Below are 19,853 nucleotides of genomic sequence, written 5' to 3'. Positions count from 1 at the left end.
TGGGAAATTAGGGTCATGATTAGATCAAGAAAGAATAGCTGTAGGGATGGATAGGACAATGGGCTAGGTCAAGCTGGTCACAGGGAAGAATGGAGATCTAGAGTCCTGACTGGGTTAACCAGATCACTGCAATAAATAGGACACTGGGATAAACTAAATCAGGCCAAATTGGTTATGGGAAAGCATGGGAAGCTGAGATCACATCTAGGCTGGGCAGGGATAATTATAGGGTAGATGGGTAGAGTTCTGGTCTCATGGTTAATCTGGAATATTGACTAGATCAGGCAAGGTTAGTTATATCATTGTGTGTGTGTATATATATATATATATATACATATATATATACATATATATATATGTATATATATATATATATATACATATATATATATATATATATATATATATATATATATATATATATAAATTCTAGGGTCAAAGAGATGGAGTACTAGCTCACAAGCAGTCTGACTGAGTAGATATTGGAAATGGATAGGACACTGAGACCATGGCTGAGTCAAGCCTAGCTGGTTATAAAGAAAAATGGGTCACCAGGATCATGACTGGGGTGAACAGATCCAATCGTAGAGGCAGAGAGATGGGGGCTGATACTGGAAATTCAGTAGTGCCAGGGAGGGCCAAGCTGGGCCAGGCTTGCCAGCTACACTTCAGATTCGGATGTGAAAGGTACTGTAGGAGAGAACAAAACATTTAAGTGAGAAACTTTGTGGGGTGTCCCCACCTCATATAAAGCTCATACTATTTCAAGATCTTTACTGTGAAGCCCTATATTTTACTCTCTTCTTGCCTTCACCTCCTAGAATCCCTGGCTTCCTCCAAGACTCAGGGCAATGCTTCCCTCTGCAGGAAACTTTCTATTTCCCTCCCCATCTTCCAGTTGCTAGAACCTTATCACATTCTCACATGTCTGGAATGCTCTTCCTCTTCATCTCTATCTCTTGGAATCCTTGGTTTCTTTCAAGATTCAGATACCTTGTGTTCAAGGGCTTCCTTCTCTATGAAATCTTTCTCAGACCCTTTGACTGCTGGTGTCCTAACTCCAAAACCTACCCTGGTACCTCTTTTCTTTATACAATTTATGTTCTTATGTATCTACATATTTTCTTTCTTTTTAGAGCAGGGGTGGGAAATATCCAGCCTGCGGACTACATAAGGCCCTTGAAATTATTTCTAAAACAACTGCAAGAGATGGTGAGCTGAAAGCTAGCTACAACAACTTCCTACTGCTTGAGTTCTATAAGTTGATAATTTTGTATGGCCTAAAAATGATATTATAAATATCCAAATATCCTTTGACAGAAAAAGGAGTCCCACCTCTGTTTTAGACTATAAAATCTTATAAGAGCAGAAATTGCTGATCTTTTGTCTTTGAAGTAATACATTTTGAATAGTACTTGGCAGATAGCAAACACTAATAAATGTTGGTTGATTGATAAATGAATGAATGAGTGGAATGAATACAAGAATTAACAAATGAATGAAGAATGAATTGATGGTTAGATGAATAAGGAGGGAAATCAACAGATTAATGAACAAGTAAATATGTATATTATGGATGAATCAGTGGCTTCAGGTAAGTGAATAAATGGATAGATAAAAGAATAAAAGATTGAAAAAAATGGATGGATGTATGGATATTTAGGTGAAGGAAAGAATAAATAAGGAAAGGAATAAATGAATAAGTGAATAGAAAGATGAATAAAGTAATAAGTGGCTAGATAGACAAATAAACAGGTATGTAGACAGATAAATTATTGAGAATATTAATAAGTGAATAGATTAAATGAGCAAGGAGATGAACAGCTACATGAACAAATTTAGAGGCATGAACAGATGTATAGATGGTAGACAGGAAATGAATGGATAGATGAGCAAATGGATGGATTGAGAAAGATACAAATAAGTGCACAGATAAAGGGATGAATGAGCAAATGAGAGATTAGATGAATGAATAGATAAATGGATATTTGAATATACAGTTGAATAAATGGATGGATGAGTTGATAAATGAGAAAGTGGTTGGATAAATGGATAGCTGAATAAATGGGTGAGTAGAAAACATGGATGGATGGATGGATGGATGGTGGACAAAATGTTAAGCAAGTTTGCACTCAGTGATTCTAGTTTCCTTATTATTCACAAGCTTTTGGTGTCCTTTGAAGCTTTCCCTCTACATTACATCTTTTCTCAGGAAAGTATGTGAAATAATTTACACTAAATTACAAATGATTAATAAAAATTTAAAGCACAACCTGTCTAGGGATGGAAGTGAAAAGTACATTTTAATAGGGAGCAGAGCCTTGATTAAAGGCAATTACCTGAGGAAGTCTGGTGCATGTAGAATCATGTTTTGAAAGTCATCTAGAGAGAGTTTGCCATCGTTGTCCACATCAGCTTCATTAAGCACCTTCTCACATACAAGGCCAACTTCCTCAGGAGTCAGCTCACCTCGAGTAAGCTTGTTCACTGTCTTCTCTAGGTCCGATGGGCAGATATAGTCATCGTTGTTAAAATCTGGGCCAAATGTTATCATTGACTTTCACCATGGCCTTAGTGCAAAAATCAAAATGGAGAGGGAGGGGTGCCCTGAGGTTGAGGGACTGTGAGAAGCAGGCATTGTCTGGGGATGAGGAGACAAGCAATGTCCAGGAATCGAGTGAGGTTCAGGGGTAAGGATGATAGAGATAGGTTCCATTTGAATAAAGGAATAAAGTGGTCAGTTCTTAGGGACACAAGTATTAGAGATGAGAATTGGCCCACAATGGATCTATTAAAAGCAGTCAGTGATGGTTATGATTTAAAATCTATTAGAACTGGAAAGTCCTTAAAGATATTCTATTCTCACTTTGCCATTCCCAGTTCCATTTATCTATGAGGAAACTAAGGAATAGAATGGCAAACTTACTTGCCAAGATGATGAAGTGAGTTAGTGCAAGAGCTGGGAATCGAACCCAGTTCTCAACTATTTTCTCATTATTTGGACTTGGCAGAATTAATACCACATTCTAGATGAAAAAAACAATACCTGACATCAGAGTTCCTATCTTTCCCTACTGCCTCATGGCCAGGCTTCTTTCACTTACCATAAATTTTAAAAGCATAATATGCTTTTAGATCTCTAGGAGCCATTTCACTCATCACAGAAAACATGTCCAGAAAATCATCCAAGGTCATGTTCCCATCCCCATCCTGAGAAAAGACCTGAGCAATCCTCTCACGGAATGGGTTATCCTAAAAAGAAAGGGGTTAAAAGCACCATTAGGTAAATGAAAATCTTTTTCAAAGGTCAAACCCAAACAAAAGGGATTAATGGATCCAGTAGATCCATTAAGGATCTTGAGGAGAGGACCTGTTTTTTGTTTTGTCATTGCATCCCCAGTACCAAGCTGAGGATTTCACCAACGAAGACTTTCCCAATCCTCCCAGCAGTAAGCATCCTAATACCGGTATTCATTTTGTATATATCATTTTATTCTCACTTATCTATAAATTTTCTCTCCTAGTAGATTGTAAGATCCCTTGAGGGCAGAGACTGTTGAATTTTTGTCTTTAAAGTGATTACTGGATTGAATTAAATGGCTTGATTGTCCATTTGGAAGAAGATATCCAAGGTACTGCTTCCGGGATGTTTTCTTAATCCTATTCTGTTAGATTTTTATTTTTATTCATAATTTGGATGAAACTATAGATGATGAGCTTGCCAAATTTGCTGATAGCCAGGCACATCCCTGTTACTGGGGAATGCTGAAGCTATTGAATCATTTGGGTATAGAAGTCCTGAGCTGCAGTAGGGTTAAAACCTATCTAAGTGTGTACACTAAGTGTATCACTAGTATGACGAGCCCCAGAAAGACAGGACTGCCAGACTGGCTAAGGATGGGTAAGCTATCCTAAGAAATTAAAAGAAAATGGAGCAAGTTAATCATAATAATCAGCATTGGAATCAGACCTATAAGTGGCCACTGTACTTCTAGCCTGGGAAACTGATAAATTGGGATACTGATGAAGATAGAAGGAAGATTCTGAAGATCACCTGGCAGGATAAGATACCAGACACTGAGGTCCTTTCTCGAATTAAATTGCCAAACATCGCAACTCTACTGCAGAGAGCACAACTCCTTTGGGCTGGCCATATTGTTCGAATGCCAAATAACACTTGCCAAAAAAATTATTTTATACCTGGCAAGCCTCCAAAGGTGGTCAGAAAAAGTGATACAAGGACATTCTCAAAGTCTCTTTTAAGAACTTTAGAATCAATTATATGACATGGGAGAGACTGACACAGGACCAACCAGCATGGCATTCCCTCACCAGAGAAGGTGCTGGGCTCTATGAGCAAAGTAGAATTGAATTAGTCCAAAAGAAATGTGAGATGTGCAAAATTAGAGAAGCCACCCCAAATGTTCATATGGACTATTTGAATCCAACCTGTGAAATCATGTTGGTTTGATCAGCCACAGTTGGACACACTGTAATTCAACTCTAATGTAGTGATGTCATTTTGATTCTCTTCGAGTATGAAAGACAACAACAAACCAAGGAGAGATAAATAAAATTTTGAGTAACAGAATTAGGGTCCAAAAATATCTCAGTGGATGAGTAGAGGCCAAATCTAAGAAGATGAATTTAAATAAGGACAAATGGAAAATGTTATTGTTAAGCTCAAAAAGTTAACTGAACAAATACAGACCAGAGAAAGGCAAATTAATACCAGTTTGTTTGAAAAAAAAATCTGAAGATTTAAATGGATCATAAGCTCAATATGAGTCAACGCAGCAACCAAAAAAAAAAAAAAGCCAACAAAATTGTAGATTGTATAAATGGCAATGAGAGAGAATTGGGGTTAGAGTATGAAAATAGTCTTCAAGTATTTGAAGGGCAGTCACTTACAGGAAGGATTGGATTTGCTTTGTTTAGTTTCAGAGGGCAGAATGGAAAGAAATGGGTAGAAGTTGCAAAAAGACAAATCAAAGCTTGATGTCAGGGGAATTTTTTCTAATGATTAGAATTATCCAAAAGTAGAGTAGGCTGCCTGAAGAGGTAGGAGATTCCCCTTTCTTAGAGGTCTTCAGGAATAGACTGGATGGTATTTTATAGTTCCTTCATATTTGAATTGGACTAGATGGTAAATCACCCCTTTCAGCTTTTAAATTCCGTGATTCTATGAAAAAGTTAAGGAACAGTTCTGATAGGATGAGAGCTGGGATATTGGCAACTGGACTCCTAAAGGCACTGAGAAACTCCTGGATTTTGAAATTGCTAAGACTAGTCAACTACCTTAGGGCTGCATTAGAATTCTCCAAGTACCAAAAACAGATCCCACAAAAGTTTGTAAACAATATTGTTACATATGGACTGCCCTTATTCCTTTCAAACAATAGCTGATAGCTATTTTTAAGGAACAAGGAAGGATGAAGGGTCTGTGCAAACTCCTCCTCCCTCTTTGTAAGTTAGACTGCAAATAAGGGGTATCTCATGGGAATAGATTGACCAGCATTTTTAACTGTCAGATTGAATGGCTGACACTAAGCCTTAGTAAGAAGGAGAGGCTGGGTGAAGAGGGTCAGGGAGCAGGAGGAGAGGAATTCCAAAGCAATGAAAGAAGGGAAAATGGAAGGCTCCAAGATGCCCCAGGGAAAGAAAGTCTTGTAAGTAGAGAGCCTAGCTGACTATCAGTATCATCTCATAGTTGTTCTGAGGGCTGCCCTTGCCATGAATTTTCAGACTCTCCCTCCTAGCTTATACCTTTAGCTCAGGCATGCTGCTGATGACTTCATATGGCACCTTCACATCAGGATTGCTGCTGTAATCAAAAGGAACCAGCTGAGGAGCAAGATCCTGAAAACGATAAAACAACCTAGGATACAGAAGAAGAAAAACAACTGTTTAGGATGTAAACTTGAGGATTCTGTGAGAGAATTGTGGAAATTGTGTGACTCCATATTGCAAATCTGCTCTAGAGCTAGTTCAATTCACTTTCTGTTCAGTTGTGGGTCTAATCCAATTTTTGACTTGGGAGAAGATTTGATTCAATTATGAAGGGATTGTGGGATAAGTTTGTTATATTGTTTAAGGCTAGCCCTGCATGACTAGGAAGCTGGACCAATTCTACCTGTAACTTTGTTATTGTTCAGTTGTTTAAATCATGTCTGACTTGTCGTCTGACTGTATTTGGAGTTTTCCAAGCAAAGATACTAAAATATTTTGCCATTTCCTTTTCCAGCTCATTTTACAGATGAGAAAATGGAGGCAAATAAGGTTAAGAGACTACTCATTGCTTAGAGATCCTTAATTTTAAGGACCTAGGTTTTGATGACCAAAAATCCAATCAAATCTGGATTGATACAAGAAGTTTTCTCATAATTATACATCTCAAGCAACCCACATGTCATCTGAAAACTGAACCTGCTGGAGAGTGCCAAAGGTATCCAGAGAGAGAATAAGAGAAACTGAATGTGTATATTTTCATGTGTGTGTGTGTGTGTGTGTGTGTGTGTGTGTGTGTGTGGTGGTTTGTTTGCTTGCTTGTTTTTTTTTTTCTTTTCTCATGTTTTCTTCTCCCTTTTGATCTTACTTTTCTTGCACAGTATGACAAATATAGAAATAAGTTTAGAAAAATATCACATGTTTAATCTATATCGGATGGCTTGCTGTCTTGGGGAGGGGAGACTGGAGGAGAGAGGGAAAAAAAATTTGAACACCAGGTTTTGCAAAGGTAAATATTGCATATTTTTCCATGAATTTAGAAAAATAAAGTACTATTAAAAATTTAAAAAGAAAACTGAGCCCACACTGGTCAATCAGTTACTGTTTCCTTATTAAATACTAAATACAGGCATTGACTGGGAGGGACATTTTTTTTTTCAAGGAATTGCACTTGTTCACTCTCCCCCTCCTAAATTGGAAGGTCCCAAACGTTTTCCACAATTACAAATCAGATTATGTAATTTTGTATCCTGGTTTATATCCTGTTTATTTTCTTTTAATGCATAAAAATCCATCTACCCCTATATTTGGAGCCTAGTGCCAAGCTGAGGAAGCCCAATTTGATATACATTTGGCACGCATTGCTTAATAAATCAATATGCTCAGAAACTCAAACCTTTGTTATTTCAAATTTCACCTATCACATCTGCCATAAAGAATACTTTTAACATATTTCTTTAACTATTTTTCCTAAGTGATCTACCTCTGGATCATTGAACTGAGAGGTTAAATGACTGGCCCAGGCTGAAACAGCAATATAGGTCAAAGGGACTGGGGACTTAAGTCTTCTTAGCTTCAAAGCCGGCTCTCTAATCTCTCTAAACTGCACTGGTTCTTACCTAGCACATATGATGAATGCTTGTTGGTTGATTATGTAATGTTTCTAGTTGTGTGATCTGGAGCAAGATACTTTAATTCTCCAGGTCTCAGTTTCCTTATCTGTAAAATGAGAGGATTGGGTGAAATGATCTTTAAGTCCATTTCATCTCTAGAGTCATATTTCAATGACTTTATGGGCATTAGTACAAGTTATAGACTTTACTGTGCCATCTTGAGAAAGTGATTTTTCCTCTTTGAGACTTAGTTTCTCCTCCTGTATAAATGGGGCTAATAAGACATGCCATTAAAAGGATCAAAAATCTATGTTGCATTAGCCTATGAGCTCCTTCAAAACAAGGGCCATTTTCTCTACTTTTATTTGTACTTCCAACACTTAATAAATAATACTTAATATTCCAACACAGCATGTGGTACATAGTAAGCCCTTAACAAATGTTTATTGACTGACTTGTTGACTAAAATATGCTATGATTATAAAGTATTCCATAAATGTAAGATATTATTATTAAAATCATATCTAGAGGATTCATTTGACATGTGACTCTGACTTTCCCTTCTGTATGAGCGTCTCCTTCTGAGATGAAGCCCACAAGCCCCAGTTAAAGCTGTCATCATTGGACATGCTTGGGAACAATAGAGCAGTATTTTGAAAAGGATTTCACATCAATAATAAATGCCTTATTCCTGACACAATTATGGGGTTGGCCTCCAATCAATACATGATCAAACATCAACCCAGGTTTAGGTTTCAGGTATGACAGACTTCCCGACCCGGGCAGTCTGGGCTTCAGGTAAAGAATACAATAGAATGAGGGTCTTGCAAAGGGCAGATGAATTATATAACTAGTGACATGGCCCAGCCCAAGCCTTCTGAAGACTCCATGATTTCTCGAATGTCCTGAGAGCAATTTGTGCTGAAAGTACCCTGCAAGGGAGAACCATTTCCCTCCCACCTGTCTGACCTAATGTCTAGGGTCACAAAACCACAGAATCTTGGATTTGGAAGAGACCTCAGAGTCATCTAGTCTAAATCTTGCCCAAAAAAAAAAAAAAAGAATCCCATCTACAACCTTTTTATCTAGCTTTGGCTCAAAGACACACTTCTAGTGTAAGGGAAACTCAGAATTTCCAAAAGCACTCCATTCCACTTTGGAATAGTTCTAATAATTAAGCTACTATTCCTGGATTTTCCCTCTGAGAGGCCAAGCAAAGCAACCAATTCTTCTAGGTGACAGTCCTTCATAGACATATAAAATAGATATGTCTTTTTTCATAGATACGTGAAACAAACACACAAAATAGCTATGTATCTACTTCATATACATAAAACAAATATTAAATGGACACATATCTGCTTTATAGACAAATGACAGAAAACCATATGAAACAGCCATTTTTCTGCTTTATACATAAGAAATAAATGCTTCTATTCCATAGACCAATGAAAGAAACATATTAAATGGATGTATGTCAGCTTCATAGACAGCTATAAAATCATCCATAAGTCTTTTCTTCTCTAGTTTAAATATCTTCTCTGGTTTCAATATCCCTAATTAAAATATCTTTTCTAGTTTAAATTATTCCTTCAATTGATCCTTTAATGGCATGAACTCAAGAACTATCATCCTGCTGTTTGTCCTTTTAGGTTGCTCTCCATATCACTTAGGTCTTTTCTTAAATCTATCATGCAAAACTGATTACTGCTACTTCAATATATAGACTGAGCAGGACAGAGCCTGACAGGACCACCAGCTTCAGATAACTGGAAGCTGTAGCTTTTTAAAAGTAGCCTAAGACCACAATAGCTTCTAAGGTTGCATCAAGCTTGAGGTCCACTAAGTACTTGTCACAAATGCCATTTCTCTTCTTGGACTTGGGAAATGGATTTTTACAATCATGCATAACATTTTTCCTCAAGCCCTTATTCATTTCATTAAGTTGAGTCTGATATTCTAGTCCATTAAAATCCTCTTCAGATTTCTAAATCAGTGAAAGAGAGATCTATTAAGATGCTCCCAGGATTGGGAACAATCTACGTCTCTGTAGCAAAAAGAAGTTATCTAGGATATAGTGACATCTACATTAGTATTCAAAATATATATTTTTTATGATCTGCAATCATGGAATTATATCATAGTAGGATGGGACTTTAGAGGTTTCTAGTTCAACAAAAATTCCCTCTACAATTTAGAATCCCTATCGAGTGGTCAAGCAGACTGCTTGGAAACAAACAGTGCCAGGAACTCACAGGCTCTGGAGACACTTATTCCACTTTAGGGAAGAAACAAGCATTTATTAAGTGCCTACTATATGTCAGGCACAATGCTAAGCACTCAAATATTATTTCATTTGATCCTCACAACAACCCTGTGAGATAGGTGGTATTGTTATCCCCATTTTACACTTGAGGAAACTGAAGCAGTTAGAAGCTAAGTGACTTGCCCAAGATCACACAGCTAGTAAGTCTCTAAAGCCAGATTTAAATTCAGGTGTTCCTGACTTCAGGGCCAGAACTTTATCTGCCATGCTACCTAATTATTTGCTTTTCTTCCTTTTTTTCTCACTTTCCTTCCTTTCTTCTTATCTTCCTTCCTTCCTTCCCTCCTTCCATGCAATTTTCAATGTTGGACTATTTATCTGTGACTTTCTGAACTTCCTTCTATTCTTTTCACCTTTAGAGGTCCAGAGGGAGATATCTCTAGCTTCTCTTTCCCACTCTCCCTAATTGACAACAACAACAACAACAACAAACTCAAGGCCCTTGTAAATATAAACAGTGCCAAACAAATTTACACTTGGCCATACTGGAAAATATATCTCATTCTATAATTTGAGTCCATTACCTTTCTTTCAAGTAGCATGCTTCATCATTTTTTTGTTTACATTTTGTTTTTCCCCAATTACACGTGAAAACAATGTTTATCACTCATTTTTTAAATTTCAAGATCCAAATTCTCTCCCTTCCTCTCTCACCCCCATTCCCTACCCCTCTTGTTAAGAAAGCAAGCAATTTGATTTAGGTTAACATATATAGTCATGCAAAACATATATCCATAATAGTCATGTTGTGAAAGAAAACAGACAAAATACTCAAGAAAAAAAAGTTTTGGGTTTTTTTAAGTATGCTTCAATTTGTATTCAGACACTATCAATTCTTTCTCTGGGGATGGATAACATTTTTCATCAGAATTGCTTTAAACTCCTGTATAGCTGAGAATAGCTAAACCATTTACAACTCATAAATCTTACAATATTGTTGTTACTTTGTATAAAGAACATGTCACTTTGAATCAGTTTCTGTAAGTCTTTCCAGGTTTTTCTGAATGCATCCTGCTCATCATTTCTTATAGCACAATTATATTCCACCACAGTCACATAACACAATTTCTTCAGCATTTCCCCAGTTAATGGAAATCCCCTCAATTTCAAATTCTTTGACACCAGAAAAGAGCTGCTGTAAATCTTTTTGTACATATAAGTCCTTTTCCTTTTTGTTTTTTATCTCTTTATAGATATCTTGTAGTTGTATTGCTAGGTAAAAAGGCATGTTTGGGCATCCAAATTGCTCCAGTGAATGTTAAGTCAGATCCCAAGTCCATCAAGAGTATGTTAATATCTCATTTTTTCCACATCCCTTCAAACATTTGTCATTTTCATTTTCTGTCCTATTAGCTAATGTAATAGGTATGAAGTAATATCTTAGGTTATATTATTTTATATTATATTAATTTTCATTTCTTCAATCAATAGTAATTTAGAGCATTTTTTCACATGACATAGATAGCTTGGATTATTTCATCTGAAAACTGTTCATATCTTTTGATCCCTTATTGGGAATGGTTCTTATTTTTATAAATTTCACTCAGTTTTCTATATGTTTGAGAAATGAGGCTTTTATCAGAGATAGTTGCTTCAAATTTTTTTCACAGTTACCATAGCTTATTCTATTTTCTCTGGATTTTCACTCTGTCCCTCCTCAAAAGTACCACCTCCTCTAATCTGTCCTCCCTTCTAGTACCTTGACATCTAATTCCTTTCCTCTCCTAGATTGCTGTAGGGTAAGAAATATTTCTATATCCATTTGAGAGTGTATGTTATTCCCTTTTGCTTCATCATAAATTTAGAGGAAAGCTACCTAATCTTTTTATGTATTCTCAGTCCCTTCAGCAGTCAAGTTTAGTAACTATGGATCCATTCTCAGAATCAATTTGTTACATGCATAAAATAAAATGCATAAGACTACAGTGGACACCAATCATATAGCAAAAGTTATCCAGATTTTTTTTTTATTTCATAGCTGAGCTTTGTACCAATAAAATAAATGGCCCAGTCCCTATCCCTCTCTACTGAACTAAAATCTGATTCCACCTATTCCTTCCAATTCTGCCCTCTAGAGCCAAGTAGACTAAGTCTTCCTTCCACACAATGATCCTTCAATTATTTGAAAAGAACTATTACAGTCCCTTAAATCTTCTCAACTCCAGGCCAAACATTCCCAATTTCTTCATCTCATTCTTATATGGTTTGGAGTTTCTTCATCATCATGGTTGCCCTTTCATGGAAATAGTACAATTTTCCACAAAATAGGAAGGCCAGAACTAGACACAAACTCTAGATGTATTCAAAGCAGGGTAGATACAGTGGGATTCTAGAATGGCAGCATTAAATAGTGGAACATGGATATAAGTCTCAGACACTTACTGTGACCCTTGGCAAGTCATTTGCCTCAGTTTCTTCAACTATAAAATAAAGATAATAATGGAACCTATCTTTCAAGGCTATTTTGAGAATCAAATGAGATAATATTTGAGTGCTTAGCACAGTGCCTGGCAAATGTTAGGTATTCAAGAAATCCTTCACCCTGGATCATCAATGATGATAAAAGGAGATGGGATTTAAGACTCTTCATAATTTGATTCCAACCTACTTCTCCAGACTGATAAAATGAATATTGTACTAGATTTGGAAAAGGAGAAAATCTGTATTCAAATCCTGCATTCTAGATGTATAATCCTGGATAAGTAACTTAACCTTTCTCAACTTCAATCTTCTCATCTATAAAATGAGAGTAATCATATATATGATGCCTACTCTCAAGGGGTTATCAAATATCAAATGTGATCATAAGATAAAATGTTTTGCAAAATTTTAAACTTTTAAACGTGTGCTAGGTTAATAGGATTATTATTTAGAATGGAGACAATCCAGACTTTAAAGGTCCTTCCAAAAACGTGATGCTCAGAACTTGGCACAATAGTGTAAATGAGGCACTCTGACAAAGGTAGAGAGTATGGGAGCATTCCAGAATGGGTAGCATGAAAGGCAAACCATTGAGACAAATCCTAATATGGAAGCAAGTGAAACACCCCCATTCATGCAGTCCATATTCCTACCCAATTTAAGTAGCTTCCCTAAACTTAGCATGCCATCTCAACTTCTATGTATTTACACAAATCATGCCCAATGTTCATAAATCCATCCTTCATTTCTGCCTTTCAGAATCTTTCTTTTTTAGCAAGCTACAGCCCAACTGCTTTTCATGGTTCTCCAAACTAAAAGTGTTCTCTTCTTTCCCAAATTTTCTTAGAGCTCTTTGTCTTCTCACCTTTGCATCTATCACACATCACTTTGTGTTATATTAAGCTGTACTGATATCACATTTCCCCTAATAACAGATAAAATCCTAGAAAATACATAATTTTTTCTTCATAATCTCCCAGTAATTCTTCAAATGAACCCAGTATTGTACATATAATAGCTTCCTAATAATTGCTTGTTATTGAATGAAAAGATTATGAACCTGGAGCTAAAGTTTTTTGAAAAAGTTGGAAGAATGACCTAAAGATAAGTGACAGAAACAAAAATGTGAAGGACATTGGATGGAATCCAAAAGAAGAAAGGTCATTGAGAGATCATGGTAGCCTACAGAATTGCTGGCATTTAGTTTTCTCTGGCAAACTCTAAGTCACATCTCTTTCTCCTCTTCTCCACCTCTCAACTCCACAAAGTTCAAGATCCTAATAAGCTGGCCTAGAATTTTACCCCACCTATTCTTTATTTAGTACCTTAATGACAACATTTGGCATTTCTATAGTGCTTTACAATTTACAAAGCACTCTCCTTCAAGCAATATTTTGGAAAACAATATTCTTATCCCCACTTTACAGATGAGGAAACTGAGACCTAAAGTCATGAAATGCTTTGCTCAAAGTCTCACAGATAGTGTAAAAACCAGGATTGGGCTTTGGTTTCTAGACTCCAAGTTCTTTCTACTAAACAACTCTGCCTGTGCTGAGCACAGCCTCCACAAACGCTTTAGTTTCAACCATTAACTAGTTAAGGTCTACACCTTCCTGAGCCTCAGTTTCTCCATCACTAAGATGAGAAAGTTGAAGCAGATAGGGGTTCTTGACCTTTTTTTGTGTGTTATAGATTCCTTCTGCAATCTGGCAAAGCCTATGGGTCCCTTTTTGGAATAATAAAAGACAGGGTTATTAAAAAAAAAAGCCAATTAGAGAGTGTCCCTAGAATCTTAGTTTTCAATTTTGATAGCTTAAAACTGTGTAATTTTTATCAGTTTTAAGCTATTATTATTTAAAGCTAAGACTTGGAAGGGTAGGGGTCACTCTGTTTTGAAATAGTTGCCCAAGCTTTTACAGATACCAAGATAAGAACATTTGGATTAGATAATTCTTAAGTTCCCTCTTTGCTCTAAATTTTGCTATCTATTCTTTAAACTGCATTCCTTTAACTTAAAACTTTGATCTCAGTTACAATCCACCACTCCTTTCCCCAGTATCCTGCCAGGACTCATTCTTAAAGCTATCAGTTAAAGAATCTCATATTTTGACAGAAGGGAACTCCCCAATCACCTAGTTTAGCCTAAACATGACTATAAACCTACTACACATGACTAAACCTACTATACATGACTATAAACCTACTATACATGACTAAACCTACTATAACCTACCCAAGAAGAGGCTATCCAGAGGCTACTACAGTCCTTCAATGAGGAGACCTAGAGTTTCTTAGGCAGTACACTACTCTTTGGGATAACTCTAATTGTTTGCAAGCTTTTCCTGACATCCAACCTAAATTTGCCTCTTTATAGTTTCTACTTGCTGCCCCTGGTTCTCTTCCTGGGGCCAAGCAGAACAGATCTAATCCCAGTTGCTCTAGTCCTTTATACTTTAGTTTCAGTGAAGGCTTTGAAAGACATGTTTTGACAGGGGTGAAGAAGAGAGAAGATGATGTACTTCCCACTGTAAGGGATTACCTGTTGAATTAAGACACAAATAAGGGGGGAGGAGGAGGTTAGAATAAAAATTCTTTTGTCACTGGCTGAATGAATTGTCAATCAACATCAAGCCAAACTAGCCATAGCATGAAAACCAATTACAATTCTTACTGACAATTCAGCTCACTAATGACTGATTAAGAATATGTAGAGAGTATGTTCTATTCCCCCTACATTTCTCTGTTGTATCTCTCTTTTGAGAAAGTATGACAAAATCATTCCAAACCTCTCTGCCCTGAAGACAAACTGTCAGCTTTGAAGTTTTGCTATCTGATGGCCTTACCCAGATACATTGTTTTGAGCAATACAAACAGACTTATACTGAATTTGAAATTAAAGCATCTGGATTCAAATCCCAGACCAGCTATTTGCTACATGTATGGACATAGGCAAGTGACTTAAATATTGACAACAGTCTCCTCATTTGTAAGATGAAGTTGGACTAGATTAGGGGTTCTTAATCTTTTGGAGGGATAATGGGCTCCTTTGGCAGCCTGATAAAATCTGTGAATCCCTTCTCAGAAGAATTTTATTCAAAGGCATAAGATAAAATCCAGAGGGTTTTTTTTTAAATAAAGAAGAATCTTTTCCAGATTCACAGGCATCCTGAAATCCCAGGTTAAGAACCCCTGAACTATTTGATCTCTGAGATCTCTTTAAACTTAAAAAATCCTATGATTCTATAACCACCTATCCTCAGCTTGAACCTTCCCAGTGATTGTAGGGTGGGTCATAGAAGAGACTTACCGCAGAATTTCTTTTCTTGTAAAGAAGGTACAATCCTGCAAAGAAAGTAGAATAGAGAATGTTAGATTTTCAAAGCTTGCCCCTCCTCGTTTTCAGAGAGCAGGGAATTAGCAAAAATTCTCCCATTTGTGCCACAAACATGCCTTTTTATAAGGGTAATAAAATCCCCTTTGGATTTCATGAACATCTAATCTGAGAGGTCAGTTATCCATGGTCCTGAAAACGACAACACAAATCAATCATTTTGACTAGTATTTTTCCTCAACCAGCTGAATTTCTGGTAGCATTGTTTTAGCACCACACAGATATAGTCTAGGTCAGTGAGCGTAATCGCTATAATCCAAGATGCAGTAGTATAAAATACATGGTCAAAGTAAAAGTCATCCATCTCAGATCCCAAGAATTTTGCCTTTTTCACTCTGCCCTTCACATGCTTCCAGAATAATCTTTCCCTCGAACTACTCAAAACCTGTCAATGGCTCCCTGCCTGCAAAAGAAAAGCCAAACTCCCTGATTCAAGGCCCTTCATAATCTGATTTTAATGGCAATTTACCCCCTTTCACTCAAACCAAACTACAGAACTCAACATCCTTGAGTTTCATATTTCCCTATCTCGATATATTTGTACAAGCCATCCTCTATAATTGGAATAGATGTCCCTTACCCATTTCTACTGATAGAAATCCTTCCCTTTCTTAAAATAAAAAATAAATGTCCTTGAAGCCTTCTCTGAAGTGACTCTAGCTGACCCAAAGCTCTCACCTTTTCTTTTTAATCTCATATATGTCTTTATCACATTCCAATTAGTCTTATAGTTATTCCTGTTTATCCCCCTATTAGACTGTAAGATCCTTGAGGGAAATAGATGTTTTTCTTTTTTTTTTTTTCTCCAGGGTCAAGCGTTTAGTTTGTTGGACACATATTAATGTTGAACTAAACTAGGTTGAAATGGCAGACCCTGGTTTCTCCCTCTCAGGGCTCTTACCTGATATGCTTCCAGCTGTTCCGGAGTGAAAACTGTCTGCTTATTGCCCATGTCTTAATTCAGGATCAGTTCTACTGGTTTTCTTCTTAAACCCAGTGTTCACTTGATTTAAAAAGTAGGGGTAAGAGTCTCACATAGAGGAGTCAGCTTTCTGCCAGCTGTGAAGATTTCTAAATCACCCGGGAGAGTATTTAAGCAAAATCCTTGTCTGGCATCAGCAACCTATGCCCTCCCTTTGCTCCCAGCCCCCACCTTCAATAGGACTCACATTACAGTCTCTCGTGGAGAAGGGCCCAAAGCTGCTTGCTGCCCATCTTGTCCAGTTCTATCCTCTGTCCAACGAGTAAGTATATGGTAGGCAAAAGAATGGGTTGGAACCTGGATTGGGAAACAAATTCTCATCCTGGTTCTGCAAATTATGCTCCCTCTCTGGGCCTCAGTTTTCTAATCTGTAAATAATGGGTGTTAAACTGGATCAGAGGTTCTCAATTATGTTTGTGTCCTGGATCCTTCTGGTAGTCAGTAAAGCTGAAGGATTCATCAGAATGAGAATGATTTTTTAAATGCATAAAATAAAGTATATAGGATTAGAAAATAAACTAATTATATTCAAATGCAATTATCAAGATATTTTTTTAAAAAATAAATTCACTGATGCCAGGCTAAGAATCTCTGGATTAGAAGATCTCTAAGATCACCCACAGTATTCTGTGATCTATGATCTAAGGCATCTGATCCCAGATCTGGCATTCCATGTTGTTTGGTCTAAGATCCCCTTCAGCCCTATAACATTTTATACACTTGTTATGAATTTCTATTTCTTTTTGTCCTTCAGGTAAATAAATCTCTGGATTATCACCTATGCTTGGGATAAGAGGAAAAATAAACCATGAAAAGCAACCAGGAACCCAAAGTCCAAGTCAGGTTTACCTAAAAATACATGGGACCACTACCGTGTAGGAGCAGTGACCATAGGTTCCATGGTGGGTAGGGGGCACCCCACCTTTTCCATGCACAATAAATTCTAGAAGGCCAAAATACTTTGGGCTACTGTATATATAACCATCTTTCCATTAGAATTGAACTGTCTGAATTATTTTAATAGTAGGGAGGCAAAGTTCTAATCTCTTGCTTTCTTTGGTTGAGATTTTAACTCTTATGGCTCTTCCAACTATAGTGCTCACTTGGGAAATCCTCTTCTATCTCTCAAAATCTGTCTGTCTGTCTCTATTTGTGTCTGTGTGTCTGTGTCTGTGATTCTGTCTCTCTGGGTCTCTATCTCTGTGTGTCTCTGTCTCTCTATGTGTCTCTGTATCTGTCTCTGTGTCTCTCTTTCTCTCTCTCATCCTAAGGCTGACACTGGCTAAGAAATCTCCATTCTTTCTAGAAGGCTAAATTCAGGTATCATACTCCTTAAGAAATCAAGATTCTTCCTTCTCCTTTGCATTGAATTTGGGTTTAAGAATATAAACCCCTTCCTTCTTGGATCAAATGGAGGGGAAATGTATTTATTTCTGCTCTGTGCGTCTGCAGAAACTCTTACTATCCATCCCCAGCCTGGAGGTTATAATCTCTTAATTGATCACTGTGTTATTCTCAGCACATGCCAAAATCTTCTGCACTAAGAAAGTCATTCCTAGCTAGAAAAGAGTACAAAGATGTACATATATCCCACTGACTGCTCCCTCTCCCCAAACTCAGGTCTACTCTGCTGAGTTCAAATCCAGCCTTAGACTCTTATAAGCTATGCAAACTTCAGCAAGTCACTTAAAAAAATCTGTTTGTTTCAATTTCCTCAAGGGCAAAATGAAGACAATTTGACTTATCTCTCAGAGTTGTTGTGAGGAGCCAATAAGATTAATATTTGTAAAGCACTTAAAATATATGACACATAGAAAGTGCCATAGAATGCTTATTCCGTCCCCTTCTGTGAGTGAGCTTAGGTGAGCTGACTTTATTGTTACAAATTTTCACCAAGGGTGCCTCTTCTGACAAGACTTTATCCTCCTGAGTCCTATTGTGGTGGTTGTTAAATAGTTTTTTAGTCTGACTATTTCAGTTTAACTCTTGGTGAATCCATAGGAGATTTTCTTGGCAAAGATATGGGGGCTATTTGCCATTTTCTTCTTAAAGGTCCCCATTTTATACTTGAGGAAACTGAGGCACACAAGTTAAGGATCATACAGTTAATAAAAATCTTGGAAGTCACATTTGAACTCAGGCCATCCCAACTTCAGGCCTAAGCCTTTAGCTAATTAACTATCTTGGGGATAATTTCAGTCACTGAAATCTAGCCCCTTGGATGATACCAAGCCAACCAATCTCCCTTTGACAGAAAATCTGGACTTTTCTTTGTTCTCTTAATGAGGTACCACTGGGCAGAACCATAGTCTATAGAGACCTAAATTTATCAAATTGATTGGGGGGAAGTCTTTTAATCAGCCTCCCTCTTATAAGAGTATCTTTACTTCTTTCCAAGGTTACAATAGGAGATTATTAGGAGAAATTCTAATGCTATCTTGATTTTTAAACTATTGGGGATATGGAGACTGCTTCTTGAAATGGAAGACATCTCTCCCAGGTATCAGGGAGAAAGGATATTAAGGTGTGTAGTCACTGTATCTGCTGTCTTATCCAAATTTCTACCTCCACATCTGAAGTCATACCTGTAGCTCTTGGCATAAGGAGCTAGAGAAGGGGCTCAAATAGAAAGAAATATCTGCTAATACTTGCTGGCTTTTCTGAAGGAGCTTTGCAGTCAGAACAGTAGCTCCTGACATCACCTGCTGGTAATAACGAGCAACTGTAGGATTGCAGAATGGTCTTTCACTATGAGCATTTAAGATTTACAGGGAGAGAGAGAACCTGTTTACTAAGAATGGTATCAAATGAGATAACATATGAAATCACTTAAAGCATTGTAAAAGAATCAGTTATTATTTATTCCATACTCATTAGGGACTCAAAATGACTGGGAATTTCTATAGATTTTGAGGCTGTTCATTAGAGAATCTGTACATTTTCCAAGGGTTTCCTTTGATTAATCAATAAAATTTACTTTCTTCCTTTGTAAACTTATTACATTTAATAAGTAAGAAATAAGTGTTAGCATATTAGGAGTACTATGTAAACATTTCTCTAGTTTTCCTAGATTGAGATTGTTTTCCAAGATAATTTTTTTAATTCCCCAGTATAACCAAGCTCTTCATTCTAATAAAACTTCTGATACAAGCTTTACAATAGAATGAGAGTACATCAGAATGTGAAGGGACCTCAGAGATCTTCCATTCTAACCTGTACCTTACTAGAAATCCCTTTCTCCCTTACAAGTGATCATTTAGCTTCTATTCCAACACCTCTAATGGTAGAGAAGTCACTCCTGACATGGGCTATCTTACTTTTGAAGAGTTCTAACTGTAAGGATATTTTCCTTATACCAAACTGAAATCTATCTTTCTGTAACTTCTCCCATCG

The 19,853-nt window shown here is 36.9% G+C and overlaps 1 protein-coding gene across 1 annotated transcript; it reads right to left on the bottom strand.

Annotated features, from left to right (window-relative positions):
* Positions 1 to 439: 439 nt before the first annotated feature.
* Positions 440 to 16,430, bottom strand: CIB3 (calcium and integrin binding family member 3). Its single transcript, XM_074272794.1, has 6 exons — positions 16,380 to 16,430; positions 15,395 to 15,429; positions 5,767 to 5,878; positions 3,105 to 3,252; positions 2,340 to 2,535; positions 440 to 690 (listed from the first exon to the last, which is right to left on the bottom strand). The coding sequence occupies exons 1-6, from the start codon at positions 16,428 to 16,430 to the stop codon at positions 669 to 671; spliced, it is 564 nt and encodes a 187-aa protein (XP_074128895.1). The 3' UTR covers positions 440 to 668.
* Positions 16,431 to 19,853: the final 3,423 nt, after the last annotated feature.

This window comes from Sminthopsis crassicaudata, chromosome 1 (assembly GCF_048593235.1).
Source record: "Sminthopsis crassicaudata isolate SCR6 chromosome 1, ASM4859323v1, whole genome shotgun sequence".
NCBI lineage: Eukaryota > Metazoa > Chordata > Mammalia > Dasyuromorphia > Dasyuridae > Sminthopsis > Sminthopsis crassicaudata.
The sequence above is the reverse complement of the archived record's forward strand: the minus strand, read 5'-3'. Positions and strand labels throughout refer to the sequence as shown.